The 26,008-nt window shown below is 40.5% G+C and overlaps 1 protein-coding gene across 1 annotated transcript; it reads right to left on the reverse strand.

The window, feature by feature from the left end:
• Positions 1-80: 80 nt before the first annotated feature.
• Positions 81-24,040, reverse strand: npdc1a (neural proliferation, differentiation and control, 1a). Its single transcript, XM_030436549.1, has 9 exons — positions 23,677-24,040; positions 10,633-10,782; positions 3,479-3,589; positions 2,998-3,231; positions 2,141-2,207; positions 1,812-1,902; positions 1,594-1,673; positions 1,352-1,451; positions 81-1,252 (listed from the first exon to the last, which is right to left on the reverse strand). The coding sequence occupies exons 1-9, from the start codon at positions 23,783-23,785 to the stop codon at positions 1,181-1,183; spliced, it is 1,014 nt and encodes a 337-aa protein (XP_030292409.1). The 5' UTR covers positions 23,786-24,040; the 3' UTR covers positions 81-1,180.
• Between the last annotated feature and the right edge of the window lie 1,968 nt (positions 24,041-26,008).

Below are 26,008 nucleotides of genomic sequence, written 5' to 3' on the forward strand. Positions count from 1 at the left end.
CTTGCAGTACCCTTCTATCTCTTCTCTCTGTTTTACAGTTTTTTTACAATGAATTTTAGGAAATAAAAAGAACAAAGTCATTTTCACATGTGGTAAAAAGTTTTAATTCCAATCGTTGGTCTGCATGTACAAATATCTATAAAAAGTGAACACTTTCACTCTTCGTATGTACATTTTGCAGCACACAGTTAGCTTGGGACAGAAGAGGACGGAGAGGAAAGAGGGACGAAACCAGATAGTGATATATACCACCTACACATCCATCAGTATAATCCATCTCCAAAAAAATGTAATTCAAGTGCTCAGAAGTCACTTATCTTGTACATTCCCTCCTCCAGCAACAGGATGCACACAGACAGGAGGCAGAAGAACTCATCAAAGCATTGCCATGATTCAAACACGGTACAGTCAAACCATGCAAACAGACATCATCAAGTACTTCATTTTCATATATATATATATATATAGATTCATTTTTTATATATTATAATCTTAAAATCTTCATGTGCAGCTTATATGGCAAGAAATAAAAACAGCAACACCGTCGGTAACATCATCAATGCTAAACCTTTTGTGTTGTGTTGGGGAGTTTTTACAGAGTGTTCACAGAGGTCTGATTTGAAGCATTTGCTGGGTATCTGTTAGGAATGTGGTTTAGCCACTACAGTAGCTACGCATAACAAAACAAGGGAGGGCACCTATTTGTCAGTTCATGTATGTGTGTGTGTGTGTGTGTGTGTGTGTGTGTGTGTGTGTGTGTGTGTCAGTGTTGTACAAATGTCGGCTATCGTATCACATTCTTTGGAAATAGCTGCAGAAAAACATGGGAAAATAACAAAGATGGAGGAGAAAATCTTAAATAAGAGTTTGACATTTAAACAGGTAGAAACAATTAAAGGGACATGATCGAGGAGGACTAAAGAGACAGGAGTGCTCCAAAACAGTGACGGAAATAAATTAATAAAGAACCCAACACACATTTGTAGTATTAAAAATCATTCTAAGGGGAAATATCGTAAAGGGCCAACAGGAAAACAATCATTTTTATCACCTCTCCCTCTGCTAGGATCCTCCATTTCTATGCATGCAGTTTGAGATTAAGTGGTTTCTTCAAGAGAAGTGGCTTGTAAGTGTGTGTGTGTGTGTGTGTGTGTGCGTGTGTGTGTAAAGTGTTCAGCATTCACTTGTGATTCCCCTGATAATGCAAAGTCGAGTCATCAAACAGAGGGTTTTTCACTTCCATCTCACCAGTCTGTCAATGAGAAAAAATATATATATTCTCAATCACAAAACATCAGAATGATTAGTATTTTGTTTGTGTGTGTGTGTGTGTGTGTGTGTGTCTACTCACCGGTGCAAGTCCCGGGCACTCATACACAGTGAAGTCTCCTCCCACTTCTTCCTCATCTGACGTGACCTCGTTGTCATGGGCTTTCTGCTCAGGTTTGTGACTGCGGAAAGGGGAAAAAAACACACACAAACGAGTTCAGGCGAAGAGGTAACACGGTTAGAGGATGTGGTTTACCATTTAAGACCTACATGAAGACAGGAAGAGGGGAAAAAGAGAGGGAGTGACAGAGAGGACATACTTACTTTCCTATCGAGAGCATCTGCTGTTTCTGGTGCTGGTAGTGGTACATTTGGGCACTTTGCGCCAGGGTCTTATCTCCCATCTGAGGACGAAGCAGAAAAAGGAAGTGCGGCTGGTATATTAGATAAACAATGCACTCATCCATCTTGCAGTTACTGCAGAAGAAGAAGTCAGAAATGGAAACAAAGCGAGCTCTTAACAATAGCAGTTAGCTGCTTACCGAGGGACCACTGGCTGACGCAGCGGGCACGCCTGCCCCTCCAAAGGCTGGGTAGTCCACCTTCTGAGCTAGACGCGACTCTTTCTGCAACCTGTGGGGGGCGTCATGAGAAAAGTCCTGAGTCTCATGCAATACTGAGGGGCTTCGCCCTGAGCTCAGAGGTGATGAAATGTGGACAGCAAATGGAGGCAGGGTGTGATTTTAAAGGTCAAATTGGTCTTTGTTATGTATTTTGGTTTAGAGAGTTCCATTTAATACTGTTCTTTATTTCACCACATTTAGCTTTCTCTCGCGTGACTTAATGTATGGATGCATGTGTTCAGACTTACTTGACGTAACAGACAGTAGCCAGGATCACCGACACAGTGCCAACAACGACGCACAGTGAGATCAAAACTGCAGGTCGATGCAAAAGAAGAAGAGGAAAATAAAGGGAAAACAGAGCAGAGTGGTTTAGTGACATCAGATGACTATCCTGCTGAGACATTTCTTATAGGTGCAGGTAAAGATAACACCCATGTCATATCATGATACAACAATACCTAAAATCTAAGACGATATATAGTCTCATACCACAAAACAAATAAAAATTGATATACTGCCCAACCACCCCTATGCTTATTTATATCTTAGCTAATTTGCTTTTTATGAGATTTATAGCCATCTGGGGTAAAATCATTTCCAACATGAAAGCAATGAACACAGTGGGATAAAAATAATTAAATGTCCTATTTGGACAAAGAATGAAAAAAGGCCTAAATCTTGCCTGCACATGTCCAGGCAGTAGAAAAAAACTGAGTAAATTTCCATAAATGTTCAAGTTTATAGCCTATTTCTATATCTCTGGGGATACCTCTGGATATGTGAAAACATAGTATAAAGCCAGGGACGTCCAGTGATCATAATCGAAACAGAGGAACCAGAGATATCACAGTTACTGTGTGCCTACATTTCCCACAATGCAACTTGGACACCCATTGGAGGTAATTAATCAGATTACATGCAGCTTCCTCAGGAGATACAAAAGGCTTTATATCACTTTTTTTCACATTTGCAGTAATAGTACTCCACAAGACCTTTAAATTTACTTTAATGTATAAAACCCTTTATTTAATACTGCTCTTATCCATGTCTGCACTCCTACTACTGCTCTGCTACTGCTACAAGGAATTATGATCATACTTACTGACAATAAGGTTGTCGTTTCGGGGTGTCGGCACAGCTATAGGACCAGCTCGGCCCCCGACTCCAGTGGCCCTGGGTTGGGAGGTCGGTGTTTCAGGGAGGGCAGAAAGTGCAGGGCGGGGGGCTGTAGTGGTGGTATTCAGGGTTTCGTCTGACTGACGACCCTGGCTTTTCTGTTTCTGCTTGGAAACATCTGTCCTGCTTTTCTTAACATCTGTTTGGGAGCTGACGACAGCTGGAGACAGTCAGGAAGACACACACAGCGAAAAGAGTCATGATCAATATCTGATGAAGATGACTGTCAATTAGACGACATGTAGGGAGAAAATTAAATCTTATATCAATTGAAAGAAATCACTCTCTATACTAAAAGAGCAGTTCTCATTCTTGAACTAAATCCCCCATCTCTAAACTCAAAACAGGCAGTGTTTGTTACTGATATTGTTCTATTTCTTTCTCATGAGTGCTAGCAGGGTTCCTACCAAGCTGTAATTGCTTTTTCGGTGCTTTTATCTCTGTCAGTTCCTGTTTTTCGATGACCGAGTGAAGGTAATCGATCTCTTCATCCAGGAGTGGGTAGACGGTCACTTTGCCTAAAGGACACACAAGATTTAAAGTTTCACTGATTAGCTGCGATATGGATTCAACTGGCTATAATGAGCATGAAGTAAAAGAGAAAGAAGAAAATGCAGCAAAATCTAGATTTCATAAAATGTTCTATCGCTCGCAGCAACATTAAAGGCTTTACATTCACTCGTAAATAACATTCAGATCGGTTGGTAGCCACAATAAGTTCATATGCATCACAGGCAGTTATCAAAGCAAATCAACAATACCTGAGGTCGACATGTAAAGAAATATTACTTTAATAATTCAATTATGTGGAAATTGACAATAACACCTGAATGTTCAAACAGTGGAGTAACTGTTTTTCTTCTGTGTAATGACTCTTTTCATTCAATTAATTCATTGATCATTTGGTCTTTAAAATTTGTGATTAAACAATCAGTTGTCAACTATTACAAAACTCAACCAACTATTTGGATAATTTGCTGAGTAACTTTTTAAGAGGCAAGGCAAATTTCTCTGATTCCATCTTCTTAAATGTGATTTATCTTAATTTTTTTACCCCTCTATAATAGTATATCTTTCATCAAAAAATGTTATGATGTTATCATTGGCTTTGGGAAATACTGATGGTCATTTTAATTTTTAATTTTTTTTACCATTTTCTAGACCAAACAACTAATCAATTCATCTGGAAAAAAATGTTTTAGGACTAGTCCGGTTCTGCAAGTCCACTAATTGATTTATCAACCTTAATTTCCTTAGCTGTCCCTACTTATGTCCCATACACTTGAGGTCAGGCTTTTCTAGTTCTGTAAAACATAACTATGAAGCTTGTCTACTTTCATACCTGCAATGATGTGTAACTTTTGTGTGTATGTAAGGAAGCGACAGAGAGCACATGCAGATGGTTTAAGCACGTACACATGCCTGTCCCTGACCTCTACATGGGGTTTTCAGGGTCCTGCCTCTGTCCTGATGGACAGGGAGGGTGTCCATGTGTGCTGTTTGTTTGTGGACTGATGAAAAAAAAGTAGACAATGCTAAACTCTTGTAAACAGCCCTCACGGCCAGACAGTGATCCACATTCCTGCAGTATGGTTGGGGTCTCCTGGGCGACAGGGCTCATAGTGTGTGTGTGGCCGGGGGAGGAAGCACCGCAGGGGGCCAGGAGAATTAACGCAAACCTTGGCTTCACTGGATTTCAGTTGCTACATTTACAATAGAATCCATAGCTCGCTGCTAATGGAGGTGATCAAAGTGCTATTTCCCTCTATAAAGTTCGCCTGCAATATATCAAATATCTTTATAGGCATTTGTGCACAAAGCTAGAGAGGTGGCAACGTCAAGAGGAAAGAAGTTGGGAATACAAAAAGTGCAGAAAAGGTGAAAGGTCTTAAGGTCTTTTTAAGATAAAAAACTTATTTAGCAGATCATGATATAATCGAATCAGTATCCTGGGCCAATGCATGTATAGGTGTATTGTTTTCCATGTAAAAAGAATAAATGATCGGTGCCAGTAAATCAATCTAAACAAATCCCTAACACATCATTTTATCCACCTACATCACATTAATGATCACAGTGTCACTCTCACTCCAGAAGGCTTGCCATCTGGCTGAGCTAATGTGTATGATATGACATGCCAGCACTTTCACCGCCTGCTTTGTTTTTTTCTTACCCCCCTCCACTAATGGCCATTTAGTGCACTCCGTAGCAGGTGTCTGTGGAGGCGGGATGCACCATCTGTACTTTGCAGGTGGCTGAGAGCTCCAACCGTGCCGTGTGCTCACCAGGAGCATGCACCAAAACAGGTTTGTGTTTAAGAGGAGACTGAAAAAAATAAATTAACTGTGGTTTCTCTGAAGTGTGGATTGATAAAAAAAAAATCTGCAGGAAAATGAGTAAAAATAACTAAGCAGTTTTTTTTCACAGGGAATCCTCAGGACCCCACTGAGCCGGAATCTGCTAATTCCCCTTAAAAAAAAGCATCAACTGTGTGTATGTGTGTGGTTTGTCACACACAGACTAAGCACGCACACCTCTCCTTGTGTAAGAGAGTTTTGCCACCGGCTTGATAATGACCCATAACCTCTTGAGAAGCACCCAGGGGGCAGTTGGGTACAACAAACAAACACTAAACAGCTCAGCTCCCTCAATTTCCTTCCTCCCAAAACCACATGCATGCATACACACATACACACACTGCCTTCCTGCCCCCCCCCCGTATAAAGATTTTAAATCCTGCACAGATCTTGTCACTTTATTTCCACATTGGATAAATAATATGATATAATATATGATGTACATCACATCCAAACACTGTAAAATAACCTCTAAAGAATCTAAATGCTTTTAAATGAGACTTTGAGTCATTGAATTAATCAAACAAACAGAAAATAGGGCTGTCACTATATATTTTAAATTAATTGTAATGTCTATTGATCTTAATTACAATGATACATTTTCGAAATATAAAACATTCACCACAAGTAACCAGAGCTAAAAATGATGATTGCGCACATGAAAAATTGCGCAGAGCAGATAACAGTAACAACAAAAAGATTTTCAAACAAATTGATCAATTTTTATATGATTTATGTTAGTAATTTCTGCACATCAACAAAGTAAATCTTGATTTTGAACAATCAAACTTGGTTAGATGTCGTCATTGACTTCGCAAAAGTGTAAAGGATAATGTAGCACTCTGCCTCCCCCTCCCTTTGAACAGGTCAGTTCTTTCCACAGATGACTGATCTGTTCTCAATGTGTCCTGCTGCCCTCTAGTGGGACATTTGATACATCAGGCGTGCAGACAGAGAACAGAGAGAGACAGACAGACTGACTCCAGGGTATTTTAATATTCTATGAAACTCTGACCGACCTGACAGTCAGGTCGACTAGCTGCTCTGCTTGTTTCAGATCTTTCTCACTCATATGTTCTTTCCACAGTGTGTGGAGGTCAGCATGGAAACAGACCAAAAAAAGGCTATTTGACTGATTAGTTGTAAATAGTTGACCTGGGAACAATGGGGTTAATATCATCAACCCCTAAATCTGTAGGTAAACAAATGTAACTTTTACATAAAACAGGAGTGATGTCAGACAGTGATGCCATTTGTTTAAACTGGTTAAACGCAGTGCGCCTGGTTAGCAGTTCTCTCTGTCTCTGATGTCTATTTCATTGTGAGTATACTCAAACTTCTGTGTGTTGAGTTTCTTTGCTCTGCATCAGTTTATTGATGTAACATCATGTTACTAAAGTAAACTGCTGCAGGATGATTGGTCTGACAAGCAGCTGACTGTCGTGCTCTTTATAGTTTGCTGAAACACGCGTTCCCAAAAAAGGGAACAAACTTTAGTTCTATGTGTTGGGGGTTTGATATAGAAAGGAGGACAAAGACATGGGCTACATGGAGACAGCCTTGCCTTTGGCACATACTTAAATGAATTGCATGGAAAGAATACATACCATTAGCAGGCTGTTTTCTGCGCCTTCTGAACAAAGGACATAGCTTCAAGGCATACTGTATGTTTACCAATGGCAGTGCACGCCTTCATGTCAAACACTAGCAGGTTCCACTTCCAATAAAAAGTCCATCCTGCCTCACCTGTTCATCTACTGCGCACTTTCATCCTCTCTGAATTAAGTATGTGAAATATTTGACATTTCAGACTCCATGCAGAGTGAATACGGCAGAAGAATAACCTTGAATTGTGGCAGTTTTCAAGCGATTAAACTACATGAACAGACCAACCAGTACAAGGCCACTGAGTCACAATGATGTATTACGGGGAAGAGCTGATAATCCAGTGATCATTTTGAATGCAAGATATGAAAGAGTGTGATTTAGAGGAGAGGAAGTCAGATAGAGAAACACTGGTTTCTATTGCAGTAAAAGATGTGGTGTTACTGCAGCGACTAGAACGGGCAGGTGATCCCACATTTAGTGAGCGTGAGAGCGATGACATTACAGAGAAGACTGAGCTGAGTACAACTACAGTCATACAATTTCTTTGATAACTGATTTAATTGGGGGAAAAAAATCATGAATTCCTATCCTCGTGAGGATGACAAGAACGGCTGCAGTATCCTGGACCAATTGGACTGCTCCCCTGGACACAGTTGCTTGCCTCTCTCCTCTCCAGACATTCAAATATGCATTTTTTCTGATACACACCAGAAATCTAATTCTCTCAAAACATGTAACTCGAAAGTGCTTTATGCAATTATATTGATTATTCTAATGGCAGAAAAGCAGAATTCGAGAGTGTCAGCTTGGCGATGTTGAGGAGAAAGGAGAAAAAAAATTGAGTGCATTTTCTGATGCAAACTGTGCTTGATGACTAAACAATGGTTTGTTTCGGAGCTACAAGTTATATCGTGTGTGCAAGCAAATCACGAGGCAGAACTTCTGTAGTGAAAACAATCATATTGTCCTGTAAAGTGACAACGTGGATGAATGCAGTGGTGTAATTTGCAGCCACCGATGCTGCCAGACTACCCTGTTTTCCAAATTTCATATATTTAGGAGCGCATGTGAGCATTTGAGTGTGAAAACGAGAGAGGGTCGGCCCCCCAATGCGGATCAACATGGTCTTTGGTCTCTCTGGGGTTTATGTAACCTCTTTAGGGAGCTTATCTGAGGCTTGCGATATGCTGGATTCACGACACCACACACGCAACAGCATCACGCATTTTAAAATGACAGTCTTCACATGGGAAAATGCAGTCGCACGCAGATACAAATACAATCCAACATACTGATCAGGCCTCATCATCTTACAAGTGTGCAGCGAGACGAAATCCTCTCCTATCCCGCACAATGTGACCTCTCTCTGCAAATCGCCCTCGCACTCATCTCCATCTCGTGTTTACTTCTCCCTCTGACATTGCCGCCAATAATTTGAGCCAAGTTTGTGCAGTATCCTCTCCTGCCGCAGACCCATCTAAATTATTAATCCTGCCGAGAACACACACGTGCCCACCAACAGACATAAATACATGCAGTTACACACACATAGACATACACACACACACACACACTTGTGCAAAGGCAAGCCAGTGCGCCCAAGTAAACACTAGACGTTTCTATCTCTCTCTCCCTTATTTCTACAGCGCCGTCTTGAAACATGGAGTGCGTGCCAGCAGTGCAATGCCACACCGTGGAAATGAGAAAAATAAGATTTATTTTTTCACGGCTTGGCTCTTTCATCGAATGACATTAAATTCAGTGATGGCGATGAAGGGCGAGAGAGAAAGTAGGGATAGAGAAAGAGAGCGAGAGATGCATGTCATCTAAGTGATTAAAGCCGCCAGCGCGGGGCGGTGCATGTGATGCATGTGATGCAAGTGTGTGTTGCAGACGCAGCAGGGGCAGGGGCGGATTAAAACCACAGAGGATCAGACTGCACCACAGTTGTCAGAGATATGGACGGGAGCAGTAGGGGGGGATGAGGACCAAAACAAAGATGTAGAGCGAAGAGAACCAGACAGGAAAAGACTGAATTGGAGGCGACTCATGAGCTTGTGAGAGTAAGAATGATTAAAGAGATCAAACTGAGACTGACAGGGGAGCAGAAGGAGAGCACAGAATCAATAGGCAACTGAGAGAAAGAGGTGGAGTGGAAGAGAGATGTGGGCAGCAGGACACAGAGATCAACTGGAAAGAAAAGAGGCAGTGGAAAAGAACGAATGCCGAGTGAAGCTCTTAAGCACAACAGTGAAAAAACAGCAGTGACTCAGTACATTTACGCTCACTCAAATAATTCAGTTATAACTGGAGTGAAGCAATTGTTGTGGCTGTCATTTCAACTTCAAGTTACACAACTGGAACTGAGGTTGTAATTAGAATACAAATAACCTCCGTCTTCAATTTTACTCGTAAGGCTTAATCTTTTCTGTGTTCTCAGCCAGCAAAAATTATTCTCTTCAATTAGTCAATTCATGGCTTTGTTTATAAAAACGGTGACGAGAATACCCAATTTCATAACCAACGGTCCAAAATCCAAAAATATTTCACTTACAATGTTATAGGACAAAAAAAAAGCAGCAAATCCTCATAAGCTGGAACCAAAGAATGTGGAACACGTTTGGTCGAAAACTAACTTTAAACTTAATTATCAATCACTCCACAAGTCAGATGTTCTGTATTTAAAATATGAAATGAGAATGTCAATAAACCAAGCCCAACCAAACCAGAGGCGCTCTATAAATGCTGTGATGTGAAAAATAAAATGAAGGGAAAGAAAGAAGTCAATCCATTCTAATTTTTAGTCTTTACAGTGTTATTATATGTTGGCCTGCACAGTATTAGACAGCCTGCCAGTGAATACTCTTGTGTAATGTTGCCTTACATTACCCTAGCATGTTACTTGCAGTGGCCGTTTAAAACGTGCTGTTCAGAGCAGATGATCTGCTAATTTCAGGGGTTTACAGATCCAGCCTTAAGCCTCCTGAACTGCTGAAAGACTCATCAGGGCAAGTGACGGTGCTGCCAAGCAACGGTAAACATTCAAACCCAAGAGGCTAATGTTAGCTAGCATACTGCTGCTGACAGAAACAAAAAAAAGAAAATCTTGCCTCCAGTTCTTGCTAAAGGATAGAACACGTGATTCCCCTACTCATCCAGACTAGCTTAACCATCTGCTTTTGTTTTTTTCTCACTACAGCTCGTCACCACAGCAAGTTGTTGCACTGCGCTAATCTCCATTTTGTGTGTTTGTGGGTCCGTCTAAAGACCCATGACGGCAGAGCGCTGAAGTAATGCCCCCCGCTGCGGCACAGAGCGGTGTTCGCTGCTTATTACATTTATCAATACTGAACATTTTACTCACCCAAATTGCATCAGTTTCAGCAATCTGATGAATGGTTCTCTAGATATTCAAAGATTGTACAGGCTGAGAATCCTTGCTTTAGTTAGATGCAATGAATTAAGTAGTCGGTCAGCTTGAGTTAAAGAAAATAAGGGTAGCGGTTTCCTCTTTAAATGCTATTATTTCTGTGTCAGTTCACTGAGATTGTGAGTATGTGAAAGTGATTGTGTGTGAATTTTTGATTATTTCATACCACGCTGATGGTGTTTCTTCTTCGCCACGCAGCGTCCTTCCTCGTTCTCCTCCAATGAGGAGAGGCAGGGGCCACAGTGGGAGGAGCCTGGCCTGCAGAAGTGGCGTCCCTCATTGGCACAGTCTATATGGCGAGGGCACTTACTGCGTGCTAGGTGAAAGAGAGAGACAACAACAGCTTCATGAGTGTGTGAGGCACAAATGCAGCATCTAAAAGAAAGAAGTACAATAAAAATGCTCTCAATAAGAGAAGCTTCGACTTTAAAACTGCCGCTCCTTTAATGTGTCAGCTCTTCAGTTCCTTTCAGAGGGGAAACATCTGCTCTCAGACAGAGTGTCTGCTGATGTCAGAATTACATCAGAGTCACTGGGTTTTTGAAAATAGCTTTAAGTGTTAACCTCATCATGGCCCCCATATGGGTGAGGTCAGCCAGATGGGACGGGCAGAAAAGTACACTTTGACTAATTTTCTACATTTCACAATGTGGTGAGCCCCACCTTTTTATCAATCCGCATCAAGGTTACACCAAAGTAAAGAGCGTTCCACAGCCACTCACTACAGATCTGCCCGCAATCAGGTTAGATAATCACTTGACCTGAATACTGACAGTTTGACACAAAAACGGAGCCCAAACACCACATTTAGATACGTGCACAAACACACCTACGCAGCTTGAAGTACACACAAGAGAAAGAAGTGGGTCACAGAACCACAGCAGGTGTGTTGGGTAGCGGAGGGCAGGTGGAGCGCTGGGACACCGTCAGAGCGGATAATGAGCCCAGCCAAGCTGCACAGCAGGACAGCTAAAGGTGAACAGCACAGTGGGTGTTGATCCAGGCATGACAGACAGTAGAAGGTGGCGAGAGAGAGGATGAACCCAGTATTTTGAAGGGATAATGGGTCTCAGAGGTCAGGGTTGTTCTCGTCTGCAGATTAGTGTTGAAAACCCCCTTTGTGAAACCGAAATTGAACAGTTTGTGCTTGGAGGCTCACGCGTCATGCGCCCTCTTTTCTTTTTCTGTTTCGTAAGAGAGTGCCGTCATTCCTCCTTTTCTTAACCTGATGATTTTCAATTGCTACATCGGAGAATTATACAAGACAGGGGATCATTTTAGGGGGAAAGCTCAATGACCTCCATGGCAACAAGGCCTGTAATATCAGTGAAGATGTGTTATTGAAGGAGCACATGTGCAGTCAGGGAGTGTTATAAAGATGAAGAGGAGACAGAGGAGCACAGCTGTGCCTTTTGTACTCATACGTAGGTATATACGCATGGTAAGTGTGTCATTATCCATCCGCCCATTGATACACTTTAATCCCTATTTGCATTGTGATTAAATATTCTGAGAGACTGCTAATTCAGTTTACATTTGTTAGAGATTTTAATGCAGAATTGTTACATATTCTATTAGTTTTTTGACTGAATGCACGATCCCTTCTCTTCTTGTCTCTTTTTCACTTATAAACCATAAAGAAAAGATATTACACATACACACCCCCGCAAATACACACACAAACACACGTTTTTTTCAAGTCTATCATCATCTGGGAAGTGGACACACTTGTTCACATCTTCTTGTGTCACTGACTGGTCGGCCTCAGGGGGGGAGCAGCGGAGTGACGCAGGTGTAATCGGAGAAGCTATTGTTTTCCTTTCTGTTTGTGTCAAAGATACAGAAAGAGACGGGGGTGGGTGATGACAGATCACGAGCGTTTCTAATTTTTGTGACACATGTACCTAAAGTTGTTTTTTTTTAAGCGTTATGAATCATGCTGCCAAGAAACTAATCTGAGTGTGTTTGATCATTAGTTGTTAAGTCACGCTCTGTCTTTTTCTTTTTCCTACGGCCAGGCAACAACTCTGTCACCTCTGTGTTTTAATTGCTGCCTCGGCTGCATCCATCCAGTGGCCAAATCATCTCTTTGAATGTAACGTGCGGCTCGGGCCCCCTCATTCCCGATTCAGAACACTCTCTTCCTTATTTTCTCTCCTCCTCACTCAATTGCCATGGCTTCTATTTTTACATGCCACGTGCCTTCCTTTAATTACCCTCCAGGTATCAAACCCTTCTGTGATCTTTAACACGTTTTCTTATTGATCTCCTTCAACCCCATGACCACGTGGGAAGAAAAAATCGTCACTAGAAATAGTCATGTGTAGTTTGTGTCACCACACTGAGTGACAAAGTCATACTGAGGCACATGTCTGTTCACATGTACATACCATAAGACTTCATGCATAAAACACAGATTCACTCACATTCAAAATATGACTGAATCAGTGTATATTTCAGCTATGAGCTACTGTAGTCTCTCTTTAGCCCTCTACTGCTGCTATCTGATAGCTTTAATTCTTACTCCCAAACACAGGCACTGCAGACTAGGAATGGGAGGATATAAGGTTTTATTGCAGAACATGATAAAAACATCAAGGATAAGTTCATCTTGATGACTATGCATTATTAGAATAGTAGTGAATATCCTTGGTATTATGAAATACCATGATGAAAAAACAGCTTATATTCACATTTGAGAGGCCAGAACCAGTTAAGTTTTTGCAGTTTAGGGTTAGGGTTTAGTGAAATGTTTTTTTTTTTTCTCTTACTGTGGAAGACTTGGTGGTAGGCCAGTCTCACACATTTGGAAAAAATAATGATGCCTTTGCTGTGATTAGTTTAATGCTGTCCAGTTTAAGTAAGCAATGACATTGATAAATCGTCTCAGTTGCAACTTTCAACCAAGCGAAGGCTCAAAACACAGCACCCTGCTGGTATAATCTGAAACATGCAGAGGCATCATTTCTCCTGCCGTTTCAAATTATTCCAGAGCCCCATTTTTTGCAAGTCTCTTTGATCCGGTTACAGTCTGAGGATCAAGGGCTGTTTGGGCCCAGATCCCATGCAGATGACTGCACTCACGACACAGATCAAACAACCCATTCCCATCACAAAATCCTTGACCTTCCTAGAGTGTGAGGATCAGCCTATTTAGAAGATTTGTCAGATGTCCCTAGATGTGGTCAGATGTGCATGTTACCTCTAAATTAAAATATATTTGCTAGCAATGTGCTAGGGTGGCTATGTCGGTCAGTATGTTGGTGTGTCAGCTCACCTCTTGGGTCCAAAATGATACTTTTTCAAATGCTGCCATGGAATTTTGGACATGGCATTCATGGTAACGATGAAGCCTGATGACTCTGGTGATCCCTTGACATTCCGTAAATGTTGGCATGCAAAAAAACTAAGTTGGTGAAAGTGGTAGACATTACACCTGCTAAACATCAGCATGTAAGCCTCGTCATTGTGAGCATGTTCGCATGCTAAAGTTAACACATTATTGGCCATAATTACCACTGTGCAGTGCAGCCTCAAACCTCAAGAGCTTGGACTGATCCTTCATAATAATATTCATTAGATTACAAGTACAATGATTCAAGGCTGGCTCTTTGTCAGGGTCAGTCCTTTTGACAGAGATTTTTTGAGTAAGCAGGAATTAGTCATGTATTACATTAATTCACTGCATTGTTAAACATTTCTACAAATGAGACGATCAAATCTGAGGCCTTTTGTCCAAGTCGCTCACGTGTGTTATCATTTAAATGTAGGATACAGTGGAACTGTTTGTCGTACAGGTAAGTCACATCTATGCCATCAGTATCACAAAGAACCTACTGAGACATTGGTGCAATAATGTAATAATCCATTGCAAGGGACTCAGTGGCTGAATCATTTGTCTGGACACTACGTGTCATCGAGCACAAAGAAGCAACTCCTGCCGCTAAATGAATCACTGGTCCCTAAGACAAAAAGTGAAGTGGCATTTAATCTCTCTTATGAAAGTGACAAAGCAACATTTTCTGTATTTAAACTCCTGCACTTCTCCTTATAAAGGAGCTTGAAACTCAGCACCTCTGGTCGCCACTTCATCATTATTCATCACCTGGGAAGTTAATATGGTGGAAACTATTGCAGTCACATGAATGCAGATAATTATTCTCCTCACACACAAGCACCCACACACACACATGTGCAAACACACAGCCAGGCAAAAACCGACTATACGTGTGCTTAGTTATCAATGTATACGGCAGGCCGACTGTGAGAAAAAGAGGGTGAGAAAAATAACTAATGTTTCCACTTGATTTGGAGTGTTGGAGTTGAGTGTTTTCAAGTGTGAAAATCAGGGGAGTGTTAAGGTCAAATACGTAAAAAATGGCGTACAATTACACAAAGACTGTTTTGTTATAACAACATAATATGCTTTCTGTGAACCAGTATGAACATTTTCCCAATTATCACTATAAAAAAATAATTATAATGATAATTAATTATAATCATAATAAATGAAATTAATTATGCATTTCTTTAGCTCTGATGCAGCATCCTTTTTTTGTCAGTAGTCTCCGTTCTGTGGTCTCACTCAATGTCTTTTCCACAACACTGATTGGTAACATCGGTGTCCTTGATTACAAATACTCTGTATCAGTATCGAAAGATAACATTATCGGTTGATAACCCTACTTCTCAAGCACTTACCAGGCTCAACTCCCTCAAATTCAAGGACCAGAAAAGGCATACTTTGAAACAATTTCTGTTACAAAAGAAGGAGAACTAACAGGCTTTACAGAAGCTCACATACAACAATTAAAAATAATATCCAAAAGACTTCAATGTCTGTGTTACTTACTTTCACTCACTCAGATCTATATATGTCTATTCCTTGATTTATTTCCCCTAAGATTCACAAAATATCAAAGATTTCAACCACGTGTGTGAACTCTAGGATAAGTAGATTCAATTGTTATGACAAAGTCACAAAAGTGAACAATTAAAAATGCTCACCCTGATAATTATTATGACAAAGCAGCTATGTTCTACCGTAGTAACCCACCTCACAAAGGAGCCACGGAAGTGAATGTCAAGTCACCATAGGAGGTGGCCTTGCACCAACATGCCTCCCACACAGTGCTGTCTCTAATTAGAGAGCTCAATCAAGGAGACAGAGGGAGATAGATATCAAAAAAGAGATGGACAGGGAGACAGAGACAGAAGACAACTAATCCCACACACGTTCCTGCAGTACATCAGGTCGTTTGGTGCCAAGGAAGACGCTGGAGGTGTGAAAAAACATTATGTAACTCAGGGACTCAAAAGTAGTCCTTGGAGTGGGTGAAAAGTGACTTTCCTAACCATCTGCTGCTGCTGTTGCCAGGCTGTGTGCTCAGCAGCAGCTCTGCCAGGAAGAACTGAAAGGCAAACAGAGGCATTCTCACACAGCCCGCTGAACACCTACACTCACAGACACTCACGCACACATGCACACTCGCACGCAAGAACACACTGTCGTGCCGCTGCTAACTTGTGCTCCTTCAAGCTGTTCTACAGAAACAACACAACAAATGTCAGCCCGATCTGTGTCGTGTGTGTGTATGCGACAGAGAGATTTAGAAAGGAAGTGGGAAATGGGTAGGCCTGGAGGGCCATAGATTGTGTGCGTTTCCTGACCGCCTGATAGACCGGAAGACAGGAAGTAAGCCAAACACTCCAAATCAAGTGGAAACATTAGTTCTGCTTGGTGCTCTTCACTTGATATGTAACCACACGATTTCTTTCCACATGGATAAAGTGTGTGAGTGTGTTTGGCTTTTTGTGTTACCATGCTGCTACATTCCTGTTCATCCACCATGCTCCGCTCTCAAATGACAAAAGCAAACAAATGCCAAGCAGCCTGTTTTCTAGTGCTTTGTTTTCATCAACTTGGACATTTTTGTATGCAGTGATTGAGCATTTGTGAATGTGACGGAGCGGTTTGGTGAATTGCGTCTGTTATTCAGTTATCTTTTTTAATAATTGATGAGCCAAAAACTGGGAATTTAATATCACATCAAAAACAGTTTAAGATTGACCGCCATTACAGAAAGCAGACCTGAGGAACATAAAGAGGCAGACAGATGTAAATAAAATAAATTAAACAATATAAAACAATTGAGTAGTTGATTAATCAATAAAAAAAACCTACTAAATAAGTCTCCTTGTCTTTCTTGATAATTGATTAATCAGCTCTTTTTTTCTTAAAAACTGTCAAAATTATCGGATCTCTTCTCAGCTTATTGATGTGAATCATTTTTGATCACTTACTCCTTTATCACAAAAGATCAAATATCTTCAGGTGTGGACAAAACCTGACATCTTGGGCTGTGGGAAACACTGACTGACATTTTACTCACTGAACAACTAAATGTTTAATCGAGAAAATAAACAACGGACAAATCGATAATGAAACTAACTGTTTTCAGCAGTTGCAGTTACGTTGTGTGATCATAAAATAAGCATGTCTGACAGAGTGAAGGAAGAAACCTGAGGAGACAGAAAGAAAACATCCTATGTTTGCTTAGCTATACTTCAACAGAGAACTGCATATTCTAAGTTACACAATATGTACATCTTGGATGAGTTCCTTGTTCCTCAGCTCTGCCGTAAGCATTAAAAGTACTTCTTATCTGATTTTGAGCCAGGATAAACGCTGACAGATGACATAGCCAAGCATGGGTTTCAGAATCCACTGCCAATTTATTTTTGCAAAGAAGATTGCTTTGTCAGTTCAGAGTCTTTAACTGCATGACGCAGGAGCTGCCACATCAATTTAGATAGCCTCACTTCTCAGAAAAACAGTGTCAGAGAGCCCTGAGACCTAATTAGATGACTAAATGTGTTGCAACTGTCTACCTTATCACACTAGTGTGGTGTAGGTGCTGGTTTCCCATATTCTGATGCAATGACTCCTACGTGTAACATTTTTTTCTTTCTGTGGAAAATGGGGCATGACTTAGCACCTGTTTGACACACATCTGCAAGCACCCACACAGATAAACGCACCATATTGCTGAGGCAGGAAATACATCGGTGGCTGAGCGGGTAGAGAGATAAAGGTGAAAAGGAAGTGACTGAAAAAAAGTCGGAGATTTGGATCCTTGATGGAATGCAAGTTTGCAGAAGAGCGATGCGGAACCAGTCTTGGTTTTATGCTCCGATGGCGCATTCACGTCATTCTGCTTTAAATCTGCCCGTCGTTTGTCTTTTCTGTTGCGCTAACGTCTGTCATGTCAGACAATGATGAGTGTAACCCATTACACAGGAGATAATTACTGTGTCATTATCATTAGAGTGGAGCAGAGCGGCACAGCCTGCAGCAAACAGAACAAAGGTTAAAGGGATTTATATAATGGCAGAAAGTAGGTGGCGAAAGAAGCTCCCTGAATTAGTTTTTCTTAATTTCCTTTTTCTTGGTCACTGTGTTTGTTGGCCTCTGGCTGGTTCAGTCTGCGGTGCAAAAATTCAATTAGTTTTAGAGCTGATCAGATTAAGGACTCTTTTTTTAAAAAAGGATTGACAAATGTAAATCACTGGGCCGCTTTGGCTCACAGTTAGCTTAAAGGTCCCATATTGGACAAAGTAAGATTCCGGGTCTTTTCTTTATCGTGAAGCAGGTATAGGTATATTAATACGGCGTAAGTATCAAAACACTCAGTCCACAGAGAAATGTACACAGCCGGTATGGGTGCTATGGGTGCCTGCTGAGGCCTATGAGAGATGACCAATCAGAGCAGATGGGGCCTTAAAGCGACTGCTGCAGTAATAGACAAATACTAGAAAAATACTGAGTTTTCTTTAACGTTAAAAGCATGTAAACATTTTCTAGAAGACACCCAAAATAAAAGCATGAACCTAAAAATGAGCATGATATGGGTCCTTTAAATTGCTGAGCTGGTTATTTTACAAAGTGTGAGGTTATCGAAGGCATCGGATGTGGTATCTGAAGCAGACAGGTTTCTGAGTATGAGTGCTACGGAAGACGTGTCAGCACCGACAGTCAAGCTTTAGATATCGCTGCTGCTTCTATTTAAATCACGTTATACAGACTTGTTCTGGGCAAGGATGTGGCTACACATGAATGCAAACCTGTGCATGCAAAACCACCGGCACAGAAAGTATGTAGGCTGTTTTCTGGTGGTAAAATTTTATGACAAGATCGGGTTGATAAAATACACAACTGCTGGATTTGACAATAACGGCTATGGGCAGTACTAAATCTGGAGGAGCATGGCATGATTCATTCCAGTGAAACCGTGCTGAGTCTGGCTTCGTCTAATGTCTGTAAGTTGATTAATTGTGGGCCTCTCATTTCCTGGAGAGGTCTGGTAGCCAACAGTACGCTCTCAAATGAAGAAGAAGAAGAAGCCAAAGAGGGAAAGATAGCAAGAGAGAGAGAAAGTGGTGGTTTGAAGAAGCCACTGCAGCAGAGCCTCGGTTGACCACTTGAGCTGAAACTGCAAGGAACACAGTGGGGCAGATTTAAGAGTCCTTCCTGGCTGTTGCGTAAATCCGGTACGGTTCTAACCACCATATAACTGTGCGACGGCAATCTCTCTCTCTTGACGATGAACACTGGTCATGGCAAATCCCCTCGAAGACCACACAAGCTAGAAAAACAGGTCCATTTGGAACCAGATGGACCAATTCTGACCTATAAACTGCATTTTATGAATTACTTCCTAGCAGCACTGAGTTCATACACAATACTGTATGTATGAAAATAGGAGCGATTCAGTGAATTCAATTCAAAGCCATGGTATTATTATTGATGAATAATTTTTTTCCTTTTGAACTAAGAGGAAAATATACATGTCGTCGAACGAGAGACGCAACAATTAGTTGATTAATTCACAGTCAATTGTAAGAAGAAAGGTAAATGGTCAACTATTTTGATAACATTTTCTGTTTCCTGCTTCATAAATGTAAAGATCTGCTGCTTGTCTTTGTCTCAAGGCATCACTTTGGGCTGTGGCAAATTGTGATGAGCATTTTATTTACTACTTATTGACATTTTTGACGGACTAATCTTGAAAGCACTGGTCAGGTCAATAGATAAAGAAAATAAGCGTTAGTTATAGCCCCATATCCAACCTATACCTTGTCTTTTTGCTGCATATACATTCCTACGTGCTAGACCCAATCTCCAGGCATATGATGATACGCGTCATTACATACGACTCAGAGGTCTTCATGTCCCCTGACAGTGTAAATGTGTCCTTCCTCCTGACTTTCATTGCTCTCAATCTCCACTTCAACGCACATGATTTTGCTGCAGGGCAAAAAAAAGGTGACTGAAAAGATAGTAGCTCTGTGTGAGCGTGACACTTAAGATATGGATCGTTAAAGCTTAATCCTGGTGGAAGAAAAGGCCGGAGGCAGTGGCTCTCTGAATAATAATCACACCAGTTCCATGTGGGTTTGGTTGAATGACAAACCTGGCATTTACAAGTGGCAGCACGACAGGTTGAATATGAATATTAAGAGGTGAAGATGATGTGTCTATTGTGAAAGGCTAAAGTTTGGGTTGCAAGAACAGACAAATAAATGTTTTTTTTTTATGTAATCCTAATTCAATGAGCCCCACAGAGCCTGAATTATAAAACAAATTCTGCTTGTTAAAGTAATTAATTCTGCATCTTGGCCAGCAGACGAGACATATCTTATGTAATCAATTTGGTTTATGGAGATTTTGGATCTCTTCCATCCCAAGAACCCGATGTTCTGTGAAAGCTCTCTGGCATATTTACACATGATCATGTGGCGATGTTCACTGAATCAACCACCTGATTACTATGCACTTCATGCTGTTGTCACACTCCAGCAGAATCATCCTGAAACCTGACTCGCTGCAATTACTGACTGTGCTTTTTGAGATTCTGTACTGGGCTTTTTCAGTATATTTAACATTTAATAAAGTGCCGTTTACTTAAAGAGTGCCCGTGGAAGAGATATGACTCAAATCTGCTGTGATCTCTTACACAAGAGCAAGAAAGTGTGTTATTGTCCCTCAGCCAGAAGCCCACATACTGCTACACTGCCACACATTGGTACGAACAAGCTGCATTCAAATGTAACAGGTGTCAAAACGACACGAGCAAATCGAGCATCACAAAAGCAGAAGCCTACGACTACTGATGACACCAAACATATTCTCTTGAGAACATGACTCAGTGTACTGACAGCTGTGTCCGTCTCCTTGTACAAAATGATTCAATGCTGACGCTGTAAAACTTTGTCTGTGTCACCGAGCCACCTTTTTCCGTTTTGTGTTTCAGCACTCAAGAGAGAGGACAAAATGAAATTTGCATTTTGATTCGTGACGTGGCGAAAAGTGGAAAATTACCGGATTTTTCCCGACAGGGGGAAAACAACAGCTGATGATGCGTCACATCCTCTGTTCTTTTATTTTTTTCAAGCCACACATCCTTTTCATGTCATGCACACAGTTCAGCGGTCTGGATGTGTTTGTGGTTTGGTGGAAAATTACATATTATAACATAGAATTTTCACACAAGTCAGGGTCTAGGCCAGGGTAGTTAATGTGTGTGTGCCCCTCAGATAATGGCTAAAGATTACATTACACGAGTCCAGCTGTTGGTTCTCCCACAGGGTTTCTGTGTTAAAAGCCGAGAAGCAGATTATCTGCCCTGCACACATTAAGCAAAAATAATCACTGTGTGCAGACCCATTACACACACACAAGCATGCTCACACACACACACACACACACACACACACACACACACAAAATATATTTCATCAATATCTAAAACTGTGCTCAAGCCAAGTACCAGTTTGACCATCTACTAAACTGAGAAAAGATCAAATCAAATTAATTCAGTTTTATTCCTATAACCCAAAATCACAATCGCAATGCCTCAGTGGGTTTTACAATCAGTACAGTAAACGACATCCTCTGTCTTTCGACCCTCGTTACGAGAAAAAGATGAATGTGTTGGGAATTTGTTGTGTTTTCATAAATGTTGTGGTTGGTTACAGTTTCCTTTTGCTCTTCTGGACCAGAGTGAATGTAAGTTTTCTTGAACTGTTTGTTGTGTAGCTAGTTTGTATTTATTTTATACGTATTGAATATATGTGTTGTAGCCTGTATATATTTTATTGAGACTGGTATTAGGTTGGCAGAAAATATTGGGCTGTCACTACTGGTATATATTTCATCCAATATATGCCGATGTAAGACGTTATATTATAATGCAGAAAAAAAATGCTTGGGGTCATTTGTTGTTTTAAATTGAAGTTAATCACTTCAGTGCACGGATGTCAATTTGGGAAACTAGGTTATATTCAAACTGTAAGATATCCTGCCTCCATTACATATCATTGCGAAAAATGCTTGTATATCGGAATATTTTGGTTCCTGATATCTGTATCGCAATTACGCCTAAAATAGAGTATTGGTCATGCTGTAGTATTATATTATAAGTAATGTATCAGGGCGACCTTAAAGCTCTCGATGACCGTTCCCAGGGCTCCAGTGTGCGACTATGGCTTGGTTACACATTCACCAAAAAAATCTGTCGCGCCATTTAACATTTTCCCTTGTTTGCAGCGGTGCGCCTGAAATGTAGCAGATTATTTTTTAAACAATTAAGGTTCCTGCAAGTTCTGTGTGTGCTGTGATTTAAAGAATCAAAACATGAATTGGCAGTTTTACTCCTGTTAACAATCATTAACACAATGTGTTAAGAATTAATTTAATTCAAGCCGCTGTTATCACTGTTATCGCTGTTATCGTTTAAGACAAATTCCTGTTCATTTAGCAGTTAGCAATCCTCCTCCTCCTCTCTACATCACCACATGAACATGTACGTGGTAAATGACAGGCGTAGCATCAAACAGGAGGATCCTGATTTCTGTATGAGCACAAACGCCTCTTTAGTGAGATCTCTGTCCTGATTGGATAAAGTGGGCAGGGACACCAGAATAAACACAACTAAATAACAGTGATTACTGTTGGAATATTGAGCTATTTATTACATATTTAAAAAAATATATCACTTATAGCAGCTCTAAAATGTTTGGATGCTGCTAAATTCAGTGTGATAAGTTAGTCTGGAGCCCTGGCACCTTCAAAAAGATAATACTATTAATAATTAATTGACAATGATATAGCAAGTTAGTTAGTTAGTTCAAATAAAAGCATAGACAAAATGTTAAAAACATTTCCTTGCTTCTACAAGCATTACAGCTGCCACTCAGATTAAAGGTACACTATGTAGTTTTGGGGGGAGAAATATGAATCAGAAGAGAAAGACCTTCATTGACTTATTTTTTTTTATGCTTAAACAACCAAATAAACAATCTTTCTCTTCATTTTTGTGAATGAATAAACAAATTGACTAACACAATGTCAGACCCTGCCACCGTCATAGCTTCAAACTGTGTTCTGGGTACAATTATTTCCTCTGGGAACGGCTTGTTTATTAAGTTAAGGAAGAAAAAAAATCATATTTCTGAGTTTGTATTATTACCTAATTGATATTGTCAATATCTGAATTTTGAGTTTGAGTTATTTTGTCCAAAACTACATAGTGCGCTTCTAAATATCGTTTTTAAAAACAGACTAACTCTCAGTGTGATGGCCATTCTGTCATTGATCCTGAGATATTATGTGCCAGTTAATTGACTAATCAAAGCAAAACCAAATCAATCGGTACATAACCTAAATCACAAGTAACATTGTTATTGCCATTTCCTCATGGATCTCCAAATAGATCCCAATAAATTTAAGTGGTCAGTGTAATGTTGACAAAATAAAAAAAATGTGAGCACACAAGGAAATGCAGTGAGCAGCCTGAGGAGGAAGAGAATGCCTATTATTTTCTCACCCTTTTCCTTGTGTTCCTTTCTCGCCCACTCAGACACCTGGGTTACTAGTTTAACCTGTCTAAAAACGACCTTATGAACCCACATGAGCACACTACTACTACAAAAAGGTAAATAAAAACTGAGTACGGATTTAAAAAGTGTTTTCAGATTCAAACCCTTGTTGTTTGTCACGAGCTCACGAGGTCAAAGATGCCCCACTAAACTGATGAGACAGACAGTCCCGGGATATTTGAAAAAAGGAGCGTACGCTACCAAAATTGGTTCGTGTGGAGCTGGATTTTTTTTTACAATGTGCAACGTGTTTAGTTGTTGTGAATTTTACCTGGAAGGCCGGAGCTGACAGAGACGACACAGAGCAGAACCGCGGCGAGCAGCAGCAGCGAGGCCCGGTGCTGGCGTCCGTTCGGCGGGCTGGAGAGCGGCAGCAGCATCCTTGGGGTCTTTTCTCGGGGACGGAGAACCGCAGACGGGGACGGAGGTTGTTGTCATTCCACCATCACTTGTCCTTAATGTTTGGTATTTTTTCGTGTTTTTTTTTAATGTTTTTTCTACGCGAGAGACCTTCAGCGCAAAGCACACGGAGCGATAAGCCGAACGGGTCGCACCGGGGCGCAGCCTGTCCACACACTGCGTACTGTAATCCGTGGCAGAGCTAAAGATAGCGGAGCGTCAGGAGGGAGGAGGAGGAGGGGAAGGAGGCGTGTGTGCTCCTGTACTGTACGTGTTTGACATGCTGCCTTCACGGTCTCCTCCTACCTCGTAAAACATAGTCCCACGTCTTTTCTACATGATTTTGTCGATTTCTTTAAAACGAATAAATAAATAAATAGATATACATGTATAAGATTATGGCTCATCTGGCAATCTGCTATCATGACGCTATCATAACTAGCCATTTGGATTTTGTGTTATTGACTGTAAAAATATTAAAGCGCATTTGATTTCCTTTCCGATTCCACCAAAAAGACTAGTTGTTTTACTGAAAATAAAAAAAAAAAGATCAATAAGAATATTCAACCACATCGCCATCATCATCTTCTTAAGTGGATGGATTTTTCTCAGTTGCCATGGTGATGGCTCCGTTGTCATCCCCGCGTCACACCAAGGATGACGCGACAAAGTCATCCCCATTGCAAGAGAGCAATCTCTCTAGAAAAGGCTGTCTTTCTTTCTTTCTTTCTTTCTTTCTTGGGGCAAGAATTGACTTTGAGATTTCCTTCCTGGTCATGTTTTTTCATTTGTAATCAGAATGTCCCCTCTACAGTTGTTGTTATTTTGCACTTTTTTGCTTACAAAAAGTAAATAAAAATGAATTACATAAAAAGAAAATAAAATAAAAGAGAGAATGGACTCTTAGGCTCGGATATCAGATGTCTAACCCTAATGCAGAATATGTGACAATATGATGAAGAACTGCAGTGCTGCAGAGATGCAAAATCTTGTTCTCCAGATGTGAGAAAACAGACTTCAACAGATGCCACAAACATCATGATTTTAATGTTTGTTTGTTTTTTTAGTGAAAGTGAATATTGTAATGCAAAAATGAACATGAATCATATCGCTCATAACTAAAACGTTCATTTTCAAAGATAAAAAATGGTACAATCGACATGCCACTGTTTCCCACAGCACCTGAAGGCAGCAGAGATTGAGTAGATTAGACACAGTGCACGGTGGAGGACGTCCGTGTGACGTGATGACGTAGAAAAACCGGTTTAATAACACAGACAGTATGGTGTTACATACTGCCAAAGTGGCATTTTGCTTATGAAAATGGACAAATCTATTTTAATGGAATGATTCGTTTGAATTCATCCTTTAATTTGTCAGTAATAAGAATATAATGAAGATAATGAGTGAGAGAGAAAGTTGATAAGCAAACAGTGTATGTTTACCTAAGTGAGCAGGGTGTAGCAGGTTCAGTAAAATAATGCATGACATGTTTTAAGACATATGAATACACATCATATCAGCAAACATTGCATGTATAATTTCCCTTCTCTTTCTCTTCTCTTATTATTGTCCATTCCGCCTATTAACTCCATTATTCATTCCCAAACACAGGACTAATGGTGAAAGGCAGGCAGCTGGTGATGGACTGGTCAGTGTGTTTGGTTAGAGCTGAAAGGCCATCTACAAACAAAGGCCACATTTCAGTGACCAGGGCAGAGACAAAAAGCCCTCAGCTGTACAAGTCATTAAAAAAATTAATAATAATAAAGTACTGCAGTCATTCTGTCTGTAATGTATCTACTTATAAACTCTGAATACTATTTAAGTATATAAAAAGTATTGTTATAAAAGCAACATGGCTCATTCTTTCATTTAGGAAATATCTCTCACTGAATATGAAGGTACTTACGATGATCTTTGTCAACTGACAACCACAAACTTGATGTGAATCATATGCAAATTTGTGGTGTAATGGTTTTTGCCGTTGCTGTTGTCAGCACCGTTGTCATTATCAATAAAGTCATCATAATCGTCATCATTCTTGTGAGTGTGCTAATGTGGCCTAGCTGCTCCCATCCGGTACTAAAGGTTTCAAGGTCTGTCTTATCAGGAGAGGAGATGCACATTCAGGTATAGCTGAAGGACACAGGCACTTTGTGTTTCCTATTTTTGGACACAATTAGCCCTCATGTTTCCTTTCT

Source organism: Sparus aurata, chromosome 12 (assembly GCF_900880675.1).
Source record: "Sparus aurata chromosome 12, fSpaAur1.1, whole genome shotgun sequence".
NCBI classification, from domain to species: domain Eukaryota; kingdom Metazoa; phylum Chordata; class Actinopteri; order Spariformes; family Sparidae; genus Sparus; species Sparus aurata.

Coding starts and splice junctions, on each gene's coding strand:
- npdc1a (XM_030436549.1), bottom strand. CDS start 23,785: ATGCTGCTGCCGCTCTCCAGCCCGCCGAACGGACGCCAGCACCGGGCC. Junction 1,674..1,811: donor CGTCAGCCAGTGGTCCCTCG/GTAAGCAGCTAA, acceptor CTTCGTCCTCAG/ATGGGAGATAAGACCCTGGC. Junction 1,253..1,351: donor AGTGCCCGGGACTTGCACCG/GTGAGTAGACAC, acceptor TCTCATTGACAG/ACTGGTGAGATGGAAGTGAA.